This window comes from Asterias amurensis, chromosome 1, assembly GCF_032118995.1.
Source record: "Asterias amurensis chromosome 1, ASM3211899v1".
In the NCBI taxonomy this organism is placed as follows: Eukaryota; Metazoa; Echinodermata; class Asteroidea; order Forcipulatida; family Asteriidae; genus Asterias; species Asterias amurensis.
Genome location: NC_092648.1, coordinates 28,740,578 through 28,764,559, shown reverse-complemented (window position 1 = coordinate 28,764,559; position 23,982 = coordinate 28,740,578). Strand labels below are relative to the sequence as shown.

At 36.8% G+C, this 23,982-nt stretch overlaps 1 protein-coding gene across 1 annotated transcript; it reads right to left on the bottom strand.

The window, feature by feature from the left end:
* Positions 1-1,053: 1,053 nt before the first annotated feature.
* LOC139935834 (uncharacterized) lies at positions 1,054-23,391 on the bottom strand. Its single transcript, XM_071930441.1, has 13 exons — positions 23,286-23,391; positions 21,836-22,177; positions 21,344-21,409; positions 20,733-20,800; positions 18,673-18,887; positions 15,759-15,838; positions 11,672-11,780; positions 11,136-11,260; positions 10,572-10,730; positions 9,458-9,490; positions 7,593-8,146; positions 6,866-7,039; positions 1,054-6,647 (listed from the first exon to the last, which is right to left on the bottom strand). Exons 1-13 carry the CDS (start codon positions 23,298-23,300, stop codon positions 6,428-6,430), a joined length of 2,160 nt encoding a protein of 719 aa, XP_071786542.1. The 5' UTR covers positions 23,301-23,391; the 3' UTR covers positions 1,054-6,427.
* Between the last annotated feature and the right edge of the window lie 591 nt (positions 23,392-23,982).

Below are 23,982 nucleotides of genomic sequence, written 5' to 3'. Positions count from 1 at the left end.
CCTCTAGCTTTTTCACGTCAACAATCCAAACAGGGATGGTCATCAAAGAGGAACTGGCCAGCCGCATTAGAGAGACATTTTACTGGTTCTTGGTTGATTTAACTAGCTTTTGGACTATGGGCCAGTGTTAGGGGTGATTCTATGGTCCCGTACTGGCAAAGCCTTAATAATAGTTTTAAAAAAATAATAATTAAAATTTATAGTGCGCCCCTTACATACAAAATGATCAGAGGCGCAGAACACTTGTTAAAAAGCATAGTAAGCATAGTAATGAAATCAAGGGCAAAGGAAACCTGCCATTGACGTGGTAGAGGGACAGAAACAAATTTGCTTTGCCTGTTGGTCTCTCTTGGACCATCCTGATCCCGGACATTGAGTTTTTGAGCTTTATCAACAAACAAGTTTCCAAATACAGATATCAGAACAAACACTAGATAACGATCCTTTGATAAAGCGTCATCCATCAGGGGTACTTACGAGATCTCATGCTGACGTGAATCTCTGTTCGCTGAGAACACAAATCGGTCAACATCGATTTCTAAGAATTGGCATGCCTTTCGTTTGAAATCAAATTGGGTCATGACGGAAAAACAACCATTTATTGCATTGGTTTCCATGGTCGCTCTAGCGTAATAACGACTTTAGAGGAAGCAAAGAATTACACAGTTTGTACGATCCTTTGTGTTTTCTTTAGACATAAACATGTTATTTGATTCTATTCTCTGAATCGTTTGATGTATTTACTGCTTGAGAGACCATGTCACATAAGGCAATTTACAGGCAACCAGGGGTGGATTTCTCAAAGAGTAGGACTAGTCTTATCTAGAGTTAGGACCAGTTACTCGTCCTAACTTAGGACTATCCATGCAGTTTGTATATCTCCTAGGACTAGTCCTAAGTTAGGACTAGTCCTAACTCTTTGTGAAAGCGACCCCTGGGCCCAATTTGAGACTGTCTTTAAAAGAGATTTGAGTTTTTGTAATGTTCCTTTTGAAGCTGTGAGTTTGGTTGCCTCTGAGTTACATGTACAAAACTGCCTTTCAACATCTCTGGTACTTTGTCATTGAGGTTCTTTTATTGTTCATTTTCAGATACTCAGTTAAACGAAGATAGTTATGTATAAATCATTCATTTTATTTGTTCTTCTTGCAATGCTTACAATTGTTTACTAAATTAGTGAAACCATTTCTCAAAAAATACTTTGTGTAATATTTTTCCAACCAATCTGGCCCATTAAGTATGATAGTTTGCCAAACATTTTTCTGCTAAGCAAAATTAAGCAGGGTACCAGTCACAAACGGTACATGTGGCGATTGTCAATGGCTCGTGACCATGTTGTGTTGAGCATAATTCTTGTGTGCATAGGCCCCTATTTTGGCCCCAATCATCTTTGGCTCACAATAATTAGTAAACAAGTTCCAGCTTATGTGAGATTGAACAATTGCCAATAAAGTTCCATGAATTCTTCTTCACTGACTACGCCCACAAAGGTGAACTTTCAACCTCTTTACAAAGGTGAACTTTCAACCCAAGAAATAGTTCAGAGGAAAGCCCCTATAATTACTTCCCCTGGTTTTTTACAGCCTGGCTCTGGTATATTGGTGCATCCTAAGAGGATGTCATCACTCAAAGCATCAGGATTAACATAATAAAAGACTAGCTCCAATTATTTCATCAACTTATTGTTACCAATTATGAAAGTGCTTTTATTTCCTGTATAAATTATGATGTGTGTAGACTGTGTGCATTGACGTCATTCAGCCACCATTTTATACCACTCACTTTATAGAGGTATGTAAACCGCTGCTGAAACAATGGACATGCACGGATTTGTACACTTTTAGGCCCAGGATTGGCCATTGAACAACCTCATATTGACATGTATGCGAGGGAGCCCTTCTCAAATGATGTCATGTGCATACTGAAAGATTTGTTCTGTCATGACACACAAAACAATTTCTGATCTTGTCTGATCAGACACTGATGAAAATGTAACCTATAATATTTCATATAATAGATGTTAAATTTGCATCGGGGATAAAGAATAGTAATTTTGGTTTTTACCCATACACCGATGCGAGTATACACTGCTATAACACACATCGGTGTATGGGTAAAAACCAAAATTAATATAATATTTTAACAAACCTTGCCACTTATTTCAGTGGCAAGTTTTAATTAAAATGAACTCCTCTGAAGCCAATGATCCCTCCAAACAAAAACAAAATGTAATTTTAATAGATGTTAAAGTTTTCCTGTGAGTTTACTTTCACAGGACAAGGGGAACGTACTGAGTTTAGTGTTTAACACACATGGGTGTCAGGTTTTAAAAAAAACCACCATATTTCTATGTCAATGTATTATCTATTTGAGATTGTGTCATCAATGCTGTATAAGTGAAAATTTAAATCACATCTTGAATACCAGGAAAGAATCATTGTTCCAGAATGCAGACTCTCACCAATTTACCTTTTCTTAAAATAAAAAAATGACAGATGAAATTAGCAGAAGGTAGGATTGATTCATTCCTTGGCTTCACACTAATATAAGTAACTCTGACAGCCTAACTCAACCATATGGATATTGATGACATATATGTTCCAAGGTATCCCCCTTATCTTTAATAATAAGCCCTGTTACAAATTCTCTTGAGTAACTCTGGTTTTCCCATTGCTTGTGTTTCCTCACACTGTACAGGATGACACTTTATCATTGCTAGGGTCGACTGTACTCTGTCACAACCTTTCCTACATCAAGCCTCCGTCTCTTTCTGGCTTTCCCTCTCTCCAAAAAAACCCCATCCTGCTCGCTTACTCCACTCTGTGCTCTCTCAAAAATAATTGTGTTAACATATTCTCTTTTATGTGCAAGGCCATGCAAACTAGAGCCATTTCTTCCTGACACACGAGACATTGCTTCAAGCTAAATTGCGTTTCTTCCTGTCAACTTGAATATGCGGGAATTTGTTTTGGCAAAAAAACACAAATGGCAATCATATCTGGTTAGCAATTTAAATTGTAAGGACCACTCAAATTTTCTCCGGTGGTTCTTGTTAGATTATCTGGGAAAGGCAAAGGTGTGGAAATTGGATGGCATTTCCGTTGAATGAGAGGACCCAGTTTGTCCTGTCTCCTGTGTCTCCCTGACACACCAATACAGTGTAGTTTTTCTTTAATGAACTGAAATTAAACTGAATATTGAATTTTTAAAAGTACTTTCTACTCTTTTTTTTGTCCTCAAAAGCAAAGAGCACTTCAGCACTATAGGCCTAGCCAGGCATGGTATTATTCTTACTTGAGCCTAATTTCCAATGTGTTTCCCTCCCTTGCATAAATCAGAAATTGTGATTAAATAGCCTGAATGTCTGTTAAAGTCTTTACTATGTGTACATTTAGGTCATACTTTGTCATCCAACAACAAAATATTCTTACCATTTTCCATGAACCAAATAATCATGACTGAGGCCTACAAATACCAAGTTAATTGTATGTGGGGGTTTTGTTAGAGATGGCACAACAATGTGATAAATTGTCATATAATTAATCAAAACATCTCAAACTTTTCTTGACACACTGTTTTGTAATGTTTTATATGTCACGAGCACAATTTTACAGAACTGCTTATAAGCAGAAAACATTGCTTTGAAATGCTTAGCAGTAATGAGCAGGATACCAGTCACAAATTGTACATGTGACATGGTAGTTTATCTGGTATACTTATACTGGAAAGCATAATGTTATTGTGCCAAACTACATGTTGTGCATAAGCAGCGCTATGAAATTGAGCCCCAGGGACAAGTTTTATAGCGCTGCTTTAAAGATAAGAAATTTTGGGTACCTAGTGTAGCAGAAAAATTTGCTATGGTGCAAGCGTATTTCACAGGTTAGCAGAAAAATTGGGAGGCCATATTGCACGTTTACAATGGATTTGCATTGTGACATCGTTTATTTTCGTGCGGTAAGCACCATAAGGTTAGCATGCCTTTTCGTGTGCTTATGGTTAGCAGTGCTATGAAATGGAAATTGCACAGTAAGCACAAAATCGGCGGCTAAGCAGCGCTATGAAATTGGGCCCTGGTCAATGGAAAATAAACTGGTACACCAACAAATATTATGTGGCTTATATAATAAAGGAAGGGACACATGCTCCATTTTTGTGCTACATTCTGTTCTTAAGTAGCTCTGTGACATTTGGCCAAGGCAAGGAGAAAATGTGATTGTAGGCAACTGCCCAGTTGTCAATTGCCTCAATGATGAGTGTATTTCAAGCATTTCCAGCAGTTCAGGGTGACTGGTCCTTTAACCGACATAAGCCGAGCCTTTGAATATTCATACGTCAATTTTAAAATTGGATTAATTCCAACGCTGTGCCGTACCTTGGAGGAAAAGAACCTCTGATCTATAAGCCCTCGGGTGTTGAATTTCAGAGTTGCTGTTCAGACATCGGCATGAAATGTGATGAAGCATGTATTAATTTACATGAGTGCAAACCGATGTAATCAACCATGCGCGACTGTTTGATCAAAATCATTCTGATGAAATGAAAGCAAAACTGAAATCTTTTGATTCCTCCTTGGGATATTTTGTTGAAAGATAAACAAGCTTGAAGGCCTGAACAAATCAGTTTTCTTTAAAAAATAAAAAGGTTTGAGGAAGAGGAAACAAGGAAATCATTAGTGATAAGATTTGTCGGGTTTTGTTTGTCTTCCCAACTTCTTTAAGGGAGAACCTTCATTTGAAATTGTTTTTCAAAGGGATCAAGGTTGTTTTTGCATAACATTAAAGCTCTACCACCCCCTGTCCATAAGTTTGTTATGTTATAATGTTTATTCAGCACACTGCTGTCACTTCATAATCTGAGAAGCTAAGGACAAGGTTCAAATAACTCTGTCACTCTTTGACCAGCTACCTCCATGCTTGGACTAGAAAAGCTTGATTTATGTTTGTCGTTTTGGGCTTATTTATTTTTTTTATATATATATATTTTTTTTGGGGGGGGGGGGGATCTGGGGTTTGGTTAGTATTTCCATAGTAAAAAAACAGTGAATGTCTCCCTCTTGCGACTGATAAGAATGTACAAAAATCAGGGAACAATTTGTAAAATTCCACAAAGTGTTTTAGTCGCCTCAATACAATTGGGTCTCTCATTTTCATTGCCAGAATGATATCATAAAAATTACACAATTTCCTATCTTAGGTTTACTTTGTTATGTTGACATGGCCATGTCCCTTCCTTTGCTCTAAACCACTTGATATCTTTTGGTGTTACCAATTTATTTTCCGTTGACCAGGGCCAAATTCATAGAGCTGCTTAAGGGCAGTGGACACTATTGGTAATTACTCAAATAATGCTAGCATAAAAACTTACTTAATAACGAGCAATGGAGAGCTGTTGATAGTATAAAACATTGTGAGAAACGGCTCCCTCTGAAGGAACGTAGTTTTTTAGAAAGATGTAATTTCTCAGTAAAATATTTGAATTGTTTTTGAGACCTCACGTGTGAGGTCTCTAAATCAAGCATCTGAAAGCACACAACTTCAAGTGACAAGGGTGGGGTTTTTTCCACTTATTATCTCGCAACTTCGACGACCAATTGAGTTCAAATTTTTACAGGTTTGTTATTTTTATGCATATGTTGAGATACAGCAAGTGAGAAGACTGGTCTTTGGCAATTACCCAAGGTGTCCAATGCCTTTAAGCACAAAAAGAAGCTTAGCACAACAAAATTGTGCTTACCAGAATAAGGGCAACCAGCAACACTATCAAGTCACATGTACAAGTTCTGCTGAGCAAAAAGTTGTTAAGCAATATTTTTTGCTTTAAAGCAGCTCTATGAAATTGGGACATGGGCTCAATTTCACAAAGAACAAAGATTGATCTTAAGTGCAAACCTATCTTAACTGCTAAGCAAATTGTGATGTCACATTACAAATCACAAGGGTAATTATTGATAACTCATTTTAACATTAATCTTAGTGCTTTATGATATTGAGCCGTGGACTTGTTTAAAGCCTAACTCTTCAGACTTGACGATTTTCCCCAGTCTGATGTGTCCAACAAGTCAATTATTTGCTGTGGACAGATGAGCGCACCTAGTTTTTCTTTTTGGCAGAGTATTTGTCGTCAAGTTTCCATGTGGTTTCCTGGGACACTTCCCCGTGCCAATGTTGCCAGCTAATTACCTTGTAATGTCTTCCTTTCAAGCAGTTTGGTGAATGTGCAATGCTTTTGTTAATTTTTTTGCAGTTCTTTATCACTCATTAGATGTCTTATTGTTCATGCTATCCCATTTATGTTTCTGACTACTTGTTTCAATTTAGTGGACCATGTCTTTGGACTGGAACATCCTCTGCTTGTTTTCTTCATCAACTTTGGCCATCCTGTCTACTTTTATTTCGATCCCAATGTAGACTTCCTCAATTCCTGTCTATTTTTTCAAGGCGGATAAACTACTCTTAATGACTCGTTTGATTCTGTCGCTCTTGCTCGGGGATCCCATCTGGGGTTCGGCAACCGTCCCAATAGATGGAGGTATTCCATTAGACTGAGCAGTCTGGCAACGTGCCGCACTGTCCATACAGCAGACCCAATACAACATCTCACGATCGTCCCTCGCTTGAAAGATATACTGTTGACCACTCGATAACCTACAGGGAATTCAACAACAATAAAAGCAGCTTTGAGGTGAAAAAAACCCAAGATAGGCAGATAGAAATTTAAGAGGTTGTCACTTCCTTCGTAAAATGTTTTTCCAATGGCCTCTCATGGGCCCTCTTGGGTTCTTCTTTTCTACTGAATTGTCAACCCTTTAACAATTCGGCACTGTGTGAGTTCAGTTTATGAATTCAGTTGAGGTTTTTCTTACTGTACTCTGAAGACGTGTTTCTTTTGTTTGTAATCCAATGCTACAGTGACGTAGGCATCCATCAGATCCACCGGTTGTTCGTTATGAAGAGTCTTGCCTCGTATTTTATGATCTCTGGTCTCATAAAACCATAGGAGCGTTCCGTGCTGTACAATGTACACATAGTGCCAAGATCTGGATTCAGAGGAGCAGGACACATTTTTTCACATTACTTTGACAGTAATTTTTTCACTTGAGTCAAGTCTAAGAGTATGCAGAAAAAGTTTAAGAGGAATGGATTTGAAAATCTTTATAATTTTGCCTATACACCAGCATATGGATTTGAAGTTCTTTATAATTTTGCCTACACACCAGCATTAGGTTGATATGACTCCAAACTGTTAAACTCTTACAAGAAAAGAAAGTAAACAAAGGCATAAACAACAGTGAAAGTTGAACTCTATAGAGATGAAACACAAGCTCTTTTGTTTTGGTTAACAATGAGACTTTCCAAGGATTAGTGAGTCAATATACCTGAGGAGGAATGATTAAATAAAGGTCCTAGCTATTTGCTCATCCTTCAGATATGAAATTAAGCCAAAGGACCTGTGTACTAGGGTTGGCGTCTAAAGAAGCTGAAACTACTACAAGTAAATTATATTACAAACATGTTCATTTTGAAGTGAGTAGGGATTCGTGTCATGGCCAAAAACTTGATCTACAAAAGGTATCCAAACCCTTTAAGCACCTGTTTCTTGATCGCATGGCGTAGTTCTCCTGTTCATGTTTTCTTAGCAGCAGTCCTTCAGCCTCCACTCCATACTTGACCGCTCTCTCTCCCCCGCCTCCTTCTTGTAGGTCTGCTTCGCAGCATTCCTCTTCTACATCCAACCCCCCTTCATCATCAACATCAAGACCCTCTGAGTTTAAACTCTCGCACACCGTACTCTGGTACTGACTACTGCCGTCTGAACTGGAATCTCCATCACACGTTTGCTTGTCACTCTGCTGGCTTTCCACGAAGCTGTTGGAACTTTGGCTGTTATGCAAATCATCAGCGGTGTAGGAATAGCAAGGAGATGGTTGGTTGGAAGTTTTCAGTGGGTGTGGCCTGTGGGTCAACGGTTGAGGTCTTTGTTCAATGACTGAATGGTGATCAATGTTCCTCTGTGCTCTTGTTGGGGTGGTGTAGGACGAGAAGGAATGATCCGTTCTGGGCGTGTGTGAGGGGCAGCTACCTGGTCTGGGTGATGGGGAGGTGTAAGCAATTGTCTTAATTGCTTCTAAGATGGTGTTTTTAGTCTGTAAAGATAAAACAGTTCATGAAATCATTATTTCGGACACATTATTCCTGACGGCCTGCTGAATTTGGCAACTATAATTTCTTTAACATTAATACTCACTTCCTATATAATAATATATATATTTTTGGAAAAGTGCTGTGATGCAATCTGCAGCCAACCATACCAGAAAACACTGAGGGCCAACCCATTCTCTAAAAGCCATTGGACACTTTCGGCACAGAAAAAAAAATTAAAAGTTCACAGATTTACAAATAATTTACAGGGTTTACAGAAGGTAATGGTGAAAGACTTCTCTTGAAATATTATTCCATGAAATGCTTTACTTTTTGAGAAAACATTAAAACAATTATCAATTCTCGATGTCGAGAATTGCGTATTTATTATAAAAACATGTCATGACAAGGCGAAACGTGCGGAAACAGGGGTGGGTTTTCCCGTTATTATCTCCCGACTCTTATGACCGATCAAGACTAAATTTTCACAGGTTTGTTATTTTATATATAAGTTGTGATGCACAAAGTGTGGGCCTTGGACAATACTGTTTACTGAAAGTGTCCAACGGCTTTAACAATAAGTGAAGTGGGCTCTTTTATGTGCATTACACAACACACAGAACCTAATAAGCAATAAGAGTGCACTTAAAAGTGACTTGCTTAAGGACACAAGTGTTAAGACTGGGACTTTGGTGGTCAGAAACACCAGAGCTTGAGTCTGGGGCTCTTAAGCGCTGGAGATTAATGGGAAGGTACACGTTTGGTAATTACTCAAAACAAATATTAACTTCAAAACTGACTTGGTAAGGAGCAATATAGAGTTGTTGATAGTATAAAACATTGTGAGAAACGGCTCCCTCTGAAGTAGCATAGATTTTGAGAAAGAGGTAATTTTATTCCTATCTAAAAGCACACATATTCGTCCAACAGGGTGTTTTTCTTTCATCATTTTCTCGCAACTTCGATGACCAATTGAGCCAAAATTTTCATGTACAGGCTTGTTATTTTATGCTTATGATGGGATACACCAAGTGAGAAGACTGGTCTTTGACAATTACCAAACGTGTACAGTGCCTTGAAAACACGGGTCACTTTTTAAAGACATGAAGACAGGAGTGAACTTCTAATTTCCAAAGCAAATATTACACTCATTGAAAAAAGCAATCTTAAAGAAAATTGCTCTTCCTCTTAACTGAATGACCACAAACTATGTCAAGGAAAAGAAGATGAGGAAGATTACACAAGAATTACGTTATAATGCAACACAAAATGAATGGATGATTGATTAGTTCCGTAAAATAATGACTTTTACAAACCTCAAGATCAGTTTCCTTCTGTGAGACTTCACCCTGGAGGATATACAAAATAAACTTATTGTATTACATCTAGAAGTTTAAGCGCCAATAACAGGATGAATATGAGAAGTTTTTGAAAAAGTAAAAAGGAAATCCTTAGGGACAGAAAACCTGATCAACATGGCTGTGGTAAGAGGCTTATATCAAAAAGGGGTCCACGGAGGTGAAAGGCAGAGAAAGAAACCACTGAGCCCAATGTCATAGAGCTGCTTAAGCAGCAACGTTGCTTTACACTTCTGCTAAGCAAAATTGAGCATGAATACCAGTCACAGAAGGTACTTGCGGAATCTTGTTTTAGCTGGTAACCTTATTTTGGTAGCCTTAATTTTGTTGTGCTTAGCTAGACAAAATTGCTAAGCAGGTCTATAAAATTGAGCATTGGTTGAAAATAAAGGTAAACTGTGTTAAGTGTATTTTTTAAGAACATCATCAGTTTAGAGCAGGAAGGACTTATAATTAGACCCAGAAAGACCTAGACGTCAGCTCAGAGCAGCAAGGACTTAAGACCTAGTAGAAAGACCCGGCGGCTCAAAGCAGAAAGGACTTATACCCCATTGTGTGTATGCCTTAAAAGTCCTTTCTGCTTTAAGCTGACTGGGTCTTACAATCTCTGCTATATGAGCTGGCTGCAATCTACAATCTTGGTCATATCTCATTGCCCCTCCCCCAGGCCACTGGTCAATGTTGTCTCTCACTGTACTGTCTGCGCTTCAGCTGGGATTAACAGAATTGAGTTGGGGGGGGGGGAGAGGGAGGGGTTGGGAAAGGTATTACAAGTGTCCTCAGCACTTTTGTTGGAATTGTAGATCATATAACCTCTTTTTTCTACTCTGAGACGACCAAGTATTTCTAAAGCTGCTTATGCGCAAGTATCTTTGCTTATACCAGAAATGTACCCAAAATGTCTTAAGTACTTTTACAACTCAGGTTCCCTGCCTTTATTTTTTTGCTTAGCAAAAAATTCTTTAGAGTTACTGCTTAAGCAGCTCTATGTAACTGGACCAAGTCAAACTTGGGTCTAGTTTCTAGACTGCAGGCCCATTGAGACAAGACTAGATCAAGGAGACCAATTTACCCGTTTGTCGTCTAGTGAGTCATTCAGAAGAAGAATCCTTCGATTTAACTGCCTGCATTTCTGATTGCTGAGGCTCAATTCTTCAGTTAACTCGGCCACTTCATGCTCATACTCTGCAGACTGCTCTTCTAGTTTGGCACATTTCTTCATCGAGGAGGTCTGTGTAATTCATAAAGATCGAACTCATTAGGTGCTAGTTTGTGATATCAGGAAACATTGCAAATCTTTCTTAGGCCAGTCAAAAGAAGCCCAGGTTGGACTCCTCCATTGCATACAATGGACACTGCCCCCCTCAGAGCATTATTGTTGTCACCAGTTTTTTTTCTGCATTTCCTTTAGTTTTATTTTTTCAAAGTTTACCAAGTTTGTCAGACAAGTGTCAACAATTTGTATTGTTTTTTTTTTTAACAAAAAATAATCCTCATGTAATTTTGGTAACAGAAACCAATGAAATGTTTCCTTGAATAAAACATGTATTTTTCTGTTGGAAAAGAAGTGAAAGGAATGATTTGGTTTTTTTTCTTTTAATTTTCTACTGGCTGTAAATCACTTATTTTGGTTAACCTTGCATTCTTGTTCTGTGTCTAACTCGAGCATCGTCTTCTCCAGAAGTTTTTGAGATTGCAGCAGTTGCTCCTCTCTGGACTTCACTCTGTTGTTCGCTCGTCGTAAATTATCTTTCAGTGACACTGCACCAAAAAAGCACATCAATAATGATTTGAAATACTCTCGAAAAACAGACTGAAATTGTAAATTAAACCCATCCAAGAAATCACACTCAATTTCTCTTAACTGCTTAGCAGAATGCAACTTCTTAAAACGTTTCACATAAAAACCAACCTAATGCCATGCGCCTGATTTCTGGCAACACATTTAATGCTGCTGTATCATACTTTTAATTCATTCCAAAAAGATGATGCAAGCTGTGTGCAGCAGCTCTTTATAATCAGTGATGTAATTTACAACCTCATCGCAACGAGTGATAAGACACACACCGATAATCAACAACGTTGCCGCAATCAGTGCTTCCATTTCACCAACAAAAAATAGACTTATTTATAATTCATGAATTTAGATGTAATACTAAGCTGACTTAATACCCTGCTCTGCCTCTAGCTTGGTGCTTCGGTGGATGAACTCTGAGAGCTGATGAGTTATCTTCATCACCTGGTAATCTCTCTCTTTACACTCCTGTTGTAAATCGCTGATCTGAGGAATTAAAAACGGAACAAGAAAAAGCTGCACTAACAATCGTGTCAAGGGATAACATGGCTAAATGAATGAATAGATTAATCACAGGTTTGGGTGGCAGTATTGTGTGAGAGTATTGTTTTTATGTAGATTTTAAACCGATTTAAAGGGTGTTGGCCTATGGAGGTCATGCACTTTTAACTTTTTCTCCAGTCTTTCATAAGGACTGTAGCTCTTGAAAAATTAGTGCAAAACAAAGCTGAATCTAAAATATAAAGATTTTCTAACATTGAAGTAGCTTTAGGTTTTAAGACATTACAATAATTCAAAAACAGGATTGGTGGAGCTGACCAAATAGTTGCAGACAAACCTCATTATTTATGAACATGAAATAACAAACCTGTAAAAAATTTGGGTTCGAAAAGCCATGCACAATTTTGAGCATGTATATATGCATTGTCCTATTTTAGAGGGAAATATTTCACAGAGAAAATGATTCATGTATGAACTTCATCATCATTAAAGGCATTGGACACTTTCGGTAAACAGTATTGTCCGAAGGCCCACACTTCGTGTATCACAACTTATATATAAAATAACAAACCTGTGAAAATTTAGGCTTAATCGGTCATCGGAGTCGGGAGAAAACAACAGGAAAACCCACCCTTGTTTCCTTACGTTTCGCCATGTCACGACATGTGTTTAAAATAAATCCGTAATTCTAGACATCGACAATTTATTATTTTTTGAATGTTTTCTCAAAAAGTAAAGCATTTCATGGAATAATATTTCAAGAGAAGTCTTTTACCATTACCTTCTGTAAACCCTGTAAGATATTTGTAAATCTGTGAACTTTTTTTTTTCTGTTCCGAACAGGTATAATAATGGCTTTAAGCTTTCAGATCAAAATTATAAACAATAATATTTCATTCTGACCAATCCTGTTTATTACCTTAACCTTTAAAAACCTCAATTTAAATGACAACAACAAATGATTAAACATGACAGTAGTCTCAATATTAATTGAAACACTTGTGTGAATTAATCAGAACTCAGTGGTGTGTTATTTTTACATCAAATTAAAAAAAAATAATAAATCCCACTCTTTTATCAGGTTACATTATGACCCTGACGAAAATGATCCACTGCTTGCCCTGAAGTAAACTACGACGGCCGTGTTGAGTCTAGTACTTAAAAATAAGAAGTAGTTCATGGTACTGTATGGAATTGATGCAAACGACTTGATTGCATTTCACACGCGGCTGATTAGGAGTGATTTAAATTCAGTAATACCGAGTGTGTATGGCCAGGGGAAACAAGTAAATTCTTAGGTGTCCTGTATTATCAAATTGCAGAGGGACAGGATGTTTGGATGTAGATTTGTTCTCTTCTTGTTAAAGAGTTTAAAGGCACTTAAAACTCTCCACATCTGCCCTACTGCAGCTGCCGACCACAAAAAAACAACAATTTACTTAACTGAGTTTTTAATCAAAAATTTGTATACTTTGAAAAGTCTATCCGCCAACGTACAGGACAAATTTTACTTATCTAATATGTTCAGCCTGTGTAGCTGTGTGAATACTTGACCCAATCATGTTTCTTTACAATCCGTTGGGGTCAAAATACTGTAAAAGGCTGCTATCGTTCAGAATGAAAAGAAGTTTTTTCTTCAGTTTTTTTTTTTTTTGAAAGATTGATATCTTCATGTCCCTCAGAATGAAAAAAAAAATAACTTAAAGATGTAAACAAATATTTGTGATTAGTGTAAATAGCGCTTTTTCTTCTTGAAACTTACCCAAATGTTTGTAATTTGTTTTCATTTTTATGTTTAATTATTTTTTTGTTTCTATGAATTTGTGGTTGTTGATTTTATTTGCTTTATTAGTCTGAGTTTTTAGGAGCGCACCTAGTTGATGTTTTTTTGTTTTTGTTCTTGACAATGTCAAGAGGCATGGTTTCAGATGTCTTAATTTATTTTCTAATGTCACTGGGATCGATTTCACAAAGAGTTAGGACTAGTCCTAACTTAGTAATAGTCCTAAGAGATATCAAAAACGTACAGCTAGTCCTAAATTAGGACGAGTAACTCTTCCTAACTCGAGATATGACTAGTCCTAACTCTTTGTGAAATCCACCCCTGGACTCATATCCAGCAAAGAAGATGTCTCAGATCGTCTCTTACTGTTTGGCCAGTGTCCTGTTCCCCCTCTCCTTCAATAAACCTGTGCTTCAGGTCTAAAACATCACAACGTGCTTGTCACTTTCTTTTTGTCCGCCCGTTACTCCTTGGTGCAAATTGGAGCAGGGGTAATTGACAGTGAAAGGTATTCATATACGTGTGTAATGGGCAATCTCAACACCTCATCTTGAGTTAGTTCTTGTTTAAATTTCTGTCTAAAGTGAAGACCGGAAAGAAGGCAATGTGCCTGTGGCATTAATATCCTTGAAAGGTCAATCAAAATAAGCTCTTATTTTTCTTTGCTTACAAACGCATGAAATATACATACATTTTTAACAGGCCATTTTTTTATTTGATTTTTTAAAAGTTTTATGTTAAGAATACTTTTCTCACAATGATATTGTGAATTCCAATTAAACTTTATTCTTCCATAATTTTTTGCAATATCTCAAAATTGCTACAACCTTTTGAAATGAATTTTGACAGTTTTTTAAAACTCTATATATCTATACAGGGTTTAAAGCCATTGGACACTTTCTAAACACAACAGAAATTAAAAGTTCACATATTATTTACAAATAACTTACAGGGTTTACAGAAGGTAATGGTGAAAGAATTCCCTTGAAATATTGTTCCATGAAACGCTTTACTTTTTGGAGAAAACGTTTAAACAATTATCAATTCTCGATATTGAGAATAACGGATTTATTTTAAACACATGTCATGACACGGCGAAACGTGCAGAAACAAGGGTGGGTTTTCCCATTTTTTCTTCTGACTCCGATGACCGATTGAGCCTAAATTTGTTACAGGTTTGTTATTTTATATATAAGTTGTGAGAACAATGATGGCCTTTGGACAATACTGTTTTCCAATGTTGTGCAATGGCTTTAAACGATAGAACGATTCCAAGAACCAAAGTTCCCTTTAAGATGAGTTGTTAATATCCCCATAGTGATATTTATTGTGAAGTCACACTTGCTTAGCAATTAAGATTGATTCAGTGCTTAAGATCAATCTTAGCTCAGCGGCCCCTGGCAATAAATAATGCACGCATTTTTCTGAAACATAAGATGTAATCTAATGGTAATCATTTCTTGGTTGAAATGTGTCAAGTAGGAGGCCAAGAGATGACCTTGTCCAATCAATATGCTCTGAAGTTGTGATCATAATTGCAGTTATTTCATAGGGGAGAAGCAGTGACAATAAAATAAAGTACATATTTTAGGGTGCACTATTTGTTCTACGGGGTATTTTCGGCCAATAGACATCAATTTTGGAGTGCACAGGCACATAATACCCCCTTTAGCTACATCACTTATTCTTCTTCCGACATGTCTTATTTTCATTACAGTAACATCATGTTTTATACTTTATCTTAATAATTTTTAATAAAAACTATAAGGTATCAGTTTCCCCCCCCCCCAAATTACCAAAGCACCATCTCAATTACATTGTTTGAGAACAGTTATTATTGCTGTGACAAATGTTACGAAGGGGGTAGGGTCACACAATGAAAACTGCATTTAGGGCCATTTGTACAAACCTTTTTTATATATTTATATCTAGGGGCCAATTTCACAAAGAATATAGGCTAGGACTAGTCCTAGGAGATATTTAAACTTAAGATTAGTCCTAAGTACGGATGAGCTCAAGACAAGAGTAGTCCTAACTCTTGGTGGAATCAACCCCAGCAGGGGATTGGTAATGTTGTAACTGGCAGACTAACTATTGATCATTTCTAAACATCTTCTTATAACCTGTGACCCCAACCTCCCCATCCCATCATACTCTTAGAATAAGAAAGCCGGTTATACCTTATTTTCAAGAGTCTCTACTTTGTCTTGATATTCCTCAGCTATCCTTGCCTCCTTGTATTGACTCGCTGCACTTGAAACTGAGCCAGAAAAGAAGAAAAAAAGTAAAACGTCACATTCTTGAATGCAATAACGAACATTCAAATAATTTGCAAATTCTGTCTAAATCACAATCTATTTCATGAAATGAAATTAGAGCAACAGCAATGCTTTCTGAAGAAGAATGAATGAATTGTTCATGACACAAATCAAGTGTCTATTTTTAAAACTACCAAAACATTTTTAGCTCTTGATGGAATTTCATAATTGAATAACCTAGTTGTCACATAATGGTTCCAAATAGCAGAAGCTAGGTTACATTTTATAGAGTGCTACATGAATCATGTAAGAAATTACTCTTCAAGTTAATGACTGTAAAGTTTTTTTAGGAACACTGGGATCTGTTGACAGCAATAACTATTTTGAGAAACCACACCCTTTGAAGTAGTGTAGTTATTGAGAAAGAGGTAAGTTTCACACCCAAAATATCAGCTAAAAGCACACAAATTTGTGCAACTATACAGGGTGTTTTTTCTTTCATAATTCTCTTGCAACTTCAATGACCAATTGAGACCAATTTTTCACAGGTTTATGTTTTGCAGATGTTGAGATACACAAAGTGAGCTTAGGGCCTAACGGTCCTTGACAATTATCATAATGTACCCTGCCTTTAGTTGAACTACTCCAAAAATTAATGACATAAAAAATTACTTGGTGAGAAGATGGTAAATAGTAAAAACAATTCTGAGAAAGATTCTTCCGAGAAATAAGGTTTGGATAATACTTCACCCCAAAACTTTTGAATCTGAAAAAAAAGAGCGACTTATGCATAAATAATTTCTCAGATTTCTGAGGGCTGGTGTCCATTCACGAATTTTGTGGCCAGAGATGCGATTGGTACTTGTTGTCACCTAGCTACACGTGGATGGATTCGGCGTTCTTTATTAGAATTCTGTGAGTTTTTTGCTGTTTTGTCAACAAGCAGACACTGTATTCAGATAAAACTTTTACACATGTGATTGGATTGTATCTTCCTTGACAATTTAGCCTTTAAATCATCATGTAAGTTGAAAAAAAAAAAAACAATCTATGACCCTACCTTTAAATACTGATCTCTTCAAAACATTTCAGACAAACTAGAATTACACTCAAGGACCAGTAAGTAGATTTTTCAGATCAACGCCCAGGCCTGAATATTGAATGTAAATGATTTAAAAAGATACACCCAGATACCATTCCTTGAGTGGAAATTGGTTCAATGCCATGTCACCAGGCCAACAGATGAGGAATGAAGTATTTCTACAGACCTCTCCTCTCATTCGTCAACCTATTTACCATAGACTTTTAAGAAAAATGAAAGTCAATTCCAGCAATGGTAAAGACATAGGCCCCCTACCCTAGAATTATCAACGATGCGTTTACATAAGAAACATCACTTCATGCTAAGTTTGGTAGCTACTTATTTTATCGAGTTAGATATTCACCTTGTGAACTCTAAAGCCCTTTTCACACAAGAGCAATTATTTAGCAAGAGTCCACTGCTAAATTTTAGCAAGGTTGTAAATATATTACAAAATGTACCTCTTGTGAAAAGACAACATTTTTTTTGTAGCGACCAAGGTCCCTCGTAAACAATATTGTTCAACATGAGCCTTTTTGAGATAATGTTGGACACTGTTTAAGCCCTTTCGCACGACAGCAATTTAACAAGGGTCCCTTGCTAGGTTTTAGCATGGTTGTGAGATTTTATCAAATTCACATCGTGTGAAAGGACAATGATGTTTTTACTCTCCATGAAAGGACGACAAATTTAAGATTTCACAAGGGACCTTGGACAGTCCAATTTAAGATTTCACAAGGGACCTTGGACAGTCCACACGTTTGTTTTTACTTTCACATGTAGTGCAACTAGGTCAAACTTCACAACCTTGTTCAAGCAAAGCAAGGGACCCCCTGCTAAATTGCTGCCATAAAGGGTTTAGGAGTACACTCTTTGGTTTGGGTGTAAAGCAAAGACAGGTGTATACAGACAGACTAAGCCCAATCCAAACAGCGCCCTCGTAATTGTGTCCTCCATATCTCAAAATATGAGCAGTGCACTGTTTGGTTTGGGTGTATCATTTACCCAAATTTACCCAACCTTAATAGTGTCTTAGTTTTGTGTGTACTGTATCTTGAAGTGGCTCTTTTTTTGAAGGGCAACAGAAAACATATTGTCGCCAAACGATCTATGTTCTAATTTAAAAAACTCTGAAAATGATTGCATCAGTTATTTGCCATGAAGAAGTGCAACTGAGCTTTTGTCATCGAGTATTATGCAAGAGCATTTGTGTAGCATTGCAATCCCAATGTACGTTTTGACCATGCTTTGTAAAGTTTGGTCCAAGCACCTGTTTTTTTCTTTACTCCTTGTTCAACCCCAAATTACTGTTTTTGATTATAGTTCATCGACCAGTGAAGTGGAAATAATGATTGTATGGCCTATCAATCATATCAAATCAGTTTCCACTTCAATTTATTAATTTAAATTATTTTATCTTTCAAAGGTTACCTCATGATTTGCCGTTACTTGCACTCACAAAAAATGACAGGAACACCCCCTTCCACACACTCAGCACCCTTGCTTCCCCAGAGCCCTTGCCTCAATAATGCTTTGCACAATAATGCTTTGGTTTGGTGCATTCACCCCCCCCCCCCTGCTTGACCTCCATCCCCCAAGTAGAAATTTCTGGTTATGCCGCTGCACATGACCAGCTAGTTAACAACGTTGAGCGACTATGTCAAAGAGGAACCACAACAATATCAATCGTTATTCAATCTCCATGCCTCCATTATACGCCATCAATTTCTCTTTTTTTTCTCTCTTTTTTTTTACCTCGGACTTGCTTGATTTGGTCTCTGCATAAAGGCTGCCTCGTCGCACATCCATTTTCATTATCGGTGGTCAGCAGAGTTTGCACAGACTTGTGTTTGACTGGGAGTGACTCCGTCGTCGTCGCTGATTGAGATACATTAAGCACGGATCTAGCCACGTCACCACGGGAACAAGTTTCATGGAGCTTACAGCACAGCTTCCTGGATGCCTCTAATCTGATAAGAGATAATAACGCCAGAAATTTAGTCTGAAGTCAATCTCTTCTTCTCTCTGGCTAAGGTGATGTTGCCAACTGCTGATTTCTCTTAAGATTGTAAATATCTATCTTAAAGCTTCTTATCCCAGTCTTATTCAAAGTTTTCTTTGTGGTTAAGAGAACAAATCTGGGGTTCACAATTCTTAGCCCAGAAAATGGTCGGGTAATATCAAAATATACCTCCCCCCCCAAAAAAAAAAAAAAAAAAAAAAAAAAAAAAACAAACTAATAATAACAATAATAGTAAATAAATAAATAAAACAGTAATAAAAAAATCAAAAAAATTCAATCAATCAATCAATCAATTAATCAATCAATCAATCAATCAATTAATCAATCAATCAAACAAAAAAATATGTATGTACATATAAACAAAGGAAAATGTCTAGTAAGGCTACTTTCTCAGCCTAATTTCATTTTAAGCAAATTGAAATTTGAGTTGCACCTTAGTGATTTGTTTTGTGTTGTCATATGTACAAAGCAATTTAAAAGCAATAGAGTCATTGTCCAACTCTCTTCTTAAGATCAATCTTTAAAGGCAGTGGACACTATTGGTAATTACTCAAAATAATTATTAGCATATAACCTTTCTTGGTGACAAGTAATGGGGAGAGGTTGGTGGTATAAAACATCGTGAGAAATGGCTCCCTCTGAAGTGCCATAGTTTTTGAGAAAGAAGTAATTTTCCACGAATTTGATTTCAAGACCTCAGATTTAGAACTTGAGGTCTCGAAATCAATCATCTAAACGCACACAACTTCGTGTGACAAGGGTGTTTTTTTCTTTTATTATTATCTCGCAAGTTTGATGACCGATTGAGCTCAAATTTTTACAGGTTTGTTATTTTATGTATATGTTGAGATACACCAACTGTGAAGGCTAGTCTTTGACAATTACCAATAGTGTCCACTGCCTTTAATAACAGATTGTACAATACCGACTCACAATAGTGAATGAACTCAAAGAAGATTAATTACACTTTGTCACCATATTGTCTAGATTCTCCGTCAGCATTGTAATGTCTCGGAGCAGTTTTGCGCAAGAGGTGACCGACCAGTCCAGATGAAATTTGATTATTCTCAACAGATGTTGATTTAATAAAGAAATATTGGATATCAAATGTTAATGAATATTTTGTATGGCTTGGTTTTTATAAAGCTGGAGTTTGGGTTGTGGGAAAGTGATTTCTCTCGTTAGAAGGAGGTGGTGAACTACTAGTGCTGGGAAACAGCTTATTTTTATAATTATCAGCTAAGTGTTTAAAAGCTCACAGTTGATGCCATCTCCGCCTCAAAAATGTCCTTATTCAAAATATTCCTAATTATAGAATCGATAACGAGTATGTATTTAAATTCAATTTGCTCCTTGCAGACTTATTGCTTGCAATGCATTCATTCTGTGCAAGGTCATGAGAGCAAAAAAATCTTTATTCAGTTTTTCTTTTTTCTTTGCATAGTTCATGTTTAATTGTTCAGTGCCTTGATCTTTGATCAAGGCACTATATTTAAAATTTGTATGATTATTGATTTTATTGTAATCAAACAAATATTTTCTCATTGATTACATGATGCGTATAAAAATTCTGCTTTTAAATAAAATTAATTTTTTTTAAAAGAAGCTTTAACTTTAAAGCCTGAAAATAACACAATTTTTTTAGAATTGCCCATGATATGTTGTACAACACAAAGACACCTCAGTAACTTAAAGTAAGTTAAATGAAACAACGCGAAACAGGGTTTTAAAGAGCTTTTTATGGCAAACGTTGAAATTGACAGACATGGGAAAACATGCAGACATAGCTTACTCTTCTCTCAGTAGGTGACTGTTGTGTGCTTCATCCTTCAATTGTCCTTCCAATGTATCAATGTGGGTCTAAAAGTAAGAACGAGGGTAATTATTGGCAAGCATTCTTCATTATATTATTTTTCTTTTATAAGGGGAAGTGATTAAAATAATGTAAACATTGTATACAGTTACAGGTTAAGATTTCAGTCTGAAAGCTATCTGATTTTGAGATTTTCACCAAGAACCATTTTTTTCTGTAAAACGCTTCCCTCATGAAGTCTGAAAAACAGCTGATTTAGTTAGCTTTTACCAAAATAAGTATTGTGTCTACACGCCTTATGATGGGATACACCATGTGAGAACACTGGTCTTTGACAATTACCAAACGTGTACAGTGTCTTTAACTCTTATCTAGCTAAAATGTATTTCATGTGAGGAAAATTCACTTTATATGTCAAGTTTGTAGGAAAGGTTGTATGAAATTGGCAAAAGACAAAATAGAAACCTGTCATAAAATGTCGTACACACACACATAAAAACGCCTTCATTTGACTTTTTGAGGGTCGAAAAAAAGCACCACTTGGTGACTCTGTGGTCTACCCAAAGTTTCAGTCTTATCTTATACGATACCTTCATATGATTTACTGTTTTCTCTAAAGTCGCAACTTCCACTTTGAATTCTTTCCGTTCTTCGTCCTAAAATTAGTAACAAACGAACACACATGTTCATCCAATAAGTGAGTGTTTCTTTAGACTGGTCTTCAACCTGTTTAAGTGAGCAAATTGACGATGCATGTGTATAGCGCCCTCATACGATTCATACGTTAATAAACTATGAACCAATCAGAACCGCGTAGTTTTCTGCGTTTCGTGATGTTTGTGTGGTTGGAAAATATTTTGGCTACTCAAATCCACAAGAAAACTTGTACCTTTTCAGCAATGATATCTTAGACATTTGTAAATAGGAACGATTTTCAATTTAAATGTAAGTTTTGATCTAAAGAAGCGAAGTGACCTAACAAACTGTTCTGGGGAAAAAAAACTCTTGAAAAATAATGCACGTTTAATTTCGGCGTGGTGAGCCAACCAAAGGCCCCAACTTTTATATTGTTGAAATGTTACCATTTGCATATCTTTACTGCATATCTCTGATATTTTATAATCAGTTTTCGTTGGGCTTCTGTTCAGTTCAACAGCCAACATTCCATCTTCACTCCTCCCCGTTGCATCTTTAGTCATTTGGATCGCCCCGCAGTGCTCTGCAACGATCCCCGATGGTAAACTCTCACTGCGGTGCATCGGGCTCTGCTGGTGATCCACCGCTTGCTGTTCTAATTCCAGTTGGAGTAGAGACATCGCCGATGCACTTCGGCTCTTGCGAATAGTTAATAAAACAGTCGTAGGGGAGATTATAGATGCAACAAGCTTGCTGCTGTTGGCTGGCCTAAGGGACGTAAACCGCTCCTGCACGTGAAACAAAATGATTAGAAACGATCGAGTGAAAGGACCGGTTTTTTTATATCAACTTCATCATTTCTGGAAATCCGATTTGAAACATCCTTTGAGTAGCCTACTACAGCAAATGCCTTTTGACTACCCCCCCCCCCCCCGCTGCAACAAAATTTTGCGCCCCACGACGTATAGCCGTCACTTTCTTGAACTCACAAGGGCCCAATTTCATTGAGCTGCTAAGCACGAACATTTGCTTAGCATGAAATTTCTCCCTTAATAAAAACAGGATTACCAACCAAATTTTCTCGTGATTTTCAGGATAAGCAAACAACAGCTGAATACCAGTAATAAGCAATATGCAACAAATTAAAATTTGGTTGGTAATCTTGTTTTTATCAAGGAAGAAATTTCATGCTCAGCAATTTTTTTGTGCTTAGCAGCTCTATGAAATTGGGCCCTGGATATGGGACGTCACATCTCTCATGTTAACCGTTAAAAATGTCCATACTGCTACTGTGTTCCTGTGTTGTACACGTTTTTGTTTTCACCCCGTGATTTATTATAATTAGCTACTTTATTAGGATGCCTCCGATCTGACGCGTACAAAATCTATTGGTAGCTTTGTACTAAAAACTGTTTTGGTCCTACCAATTCAAGATGACCGTTTTGACTGTGCTTTTAAAAAGAACCGATTAGCAAAACGTGTTATTTAAAAAGGTTATTATCGTTTCAATAGATATTAAGTTTGCATCGGGAATAACGAATTTTGTTTGTGTTCAGTAGTAATAGTATACTCAGTAGACATATACTATAATACTGGCGTTATTGTTGTTATGTTACCCAATTTGGTTTAAATCACCCCTTCCCGCAGAGCGAGTAAACTTTGTTTAAAACTATGCAGTGACACATACACTATGAATATAATATGAGTTTCCAACATTTGTCCAATAACCATTAATTACTAGCCTACACGAGATAAACACGCGCATTTCACCTGCAAAACGATTTTTTTTTTCAGCCTGCAATATTACGGCTTTATTAAGAACTAAACCCTACACGCACTTTAAAAAAAAAGTAAATTGTAAGCTTTTAGTTATCTGTGAATAATTTACGTTCTTACCTTGGTGCTTGGCATGTTTCTTTAAAATGTCTGAAAGGGCTAGGTTCCTGTATGTTTGTTTTGTATGCCTAGCTTGTCACTAATCATGCGCCCATCATTGTTCAGTAGAGAGCTAGCGAGCGGCAGAAATACCAAAATGCGCGCAGTTCTTTCACAAGATTACGCGCCATTACAAAACATTGAGTTTCCGTATTTTTGTTGGAACGCGTATAATCTGCAGACGAACCGATATCATGGCTTTGTAAAATAAACGCGCAAAACAGTTGGTAGTAGAGCGCTGGGAGGTCGCAGGTTCAATTCCCGCTCTCTCTACTCAATATTTATGTCATCAACGAAAATTTATTAAAACACATAGCCGGTTACTTCCTCTCGTGGTTTTATAACTTTATGTTTTGGATATTCTTTTCAGAAGGGAGGTTGTGGCATATGTAACTTTTGTAGAACAAAAAACACAATGTCCACAGATTTACACTAAACTTACACAGTTTGAAGATAATGATAGTAGAAAGCTTCCCTGAAAATATTACGTGCTGAGGTGCTGTAGTTTTTGGGAAATGAGTAAAACAATGTCATGAAAATAATTTTCGTCTCATGAGACGAAAATTATTTTGATCATTTACAAACGTATTTTCATGACATTGTTTTACTCATTTTCTCAAAAACTACAGCACCTCAGTAAGTAATATTTGAAGGGAAG

Excerpts from the sequence above, each read along its gene's own strand:
- LOC139935834 (XM_071930441.1), bottom strand. Across the intron at positions 11,781-15,758 it reads TAGAGACTCTTGAAAATAAG|ATCAGCGATTTACAACAGGA; the intron begins GTATAACCGGCT and ends TTAATTCCTCAG. Across the intron at positions 7,040-7,592 it reads GCCATGCGATCAAGAAACAG|ATCTTGGCACTATGTGTACA; the intron begins GTGCTTAAAGGG and ends CTCTGAATCCAG.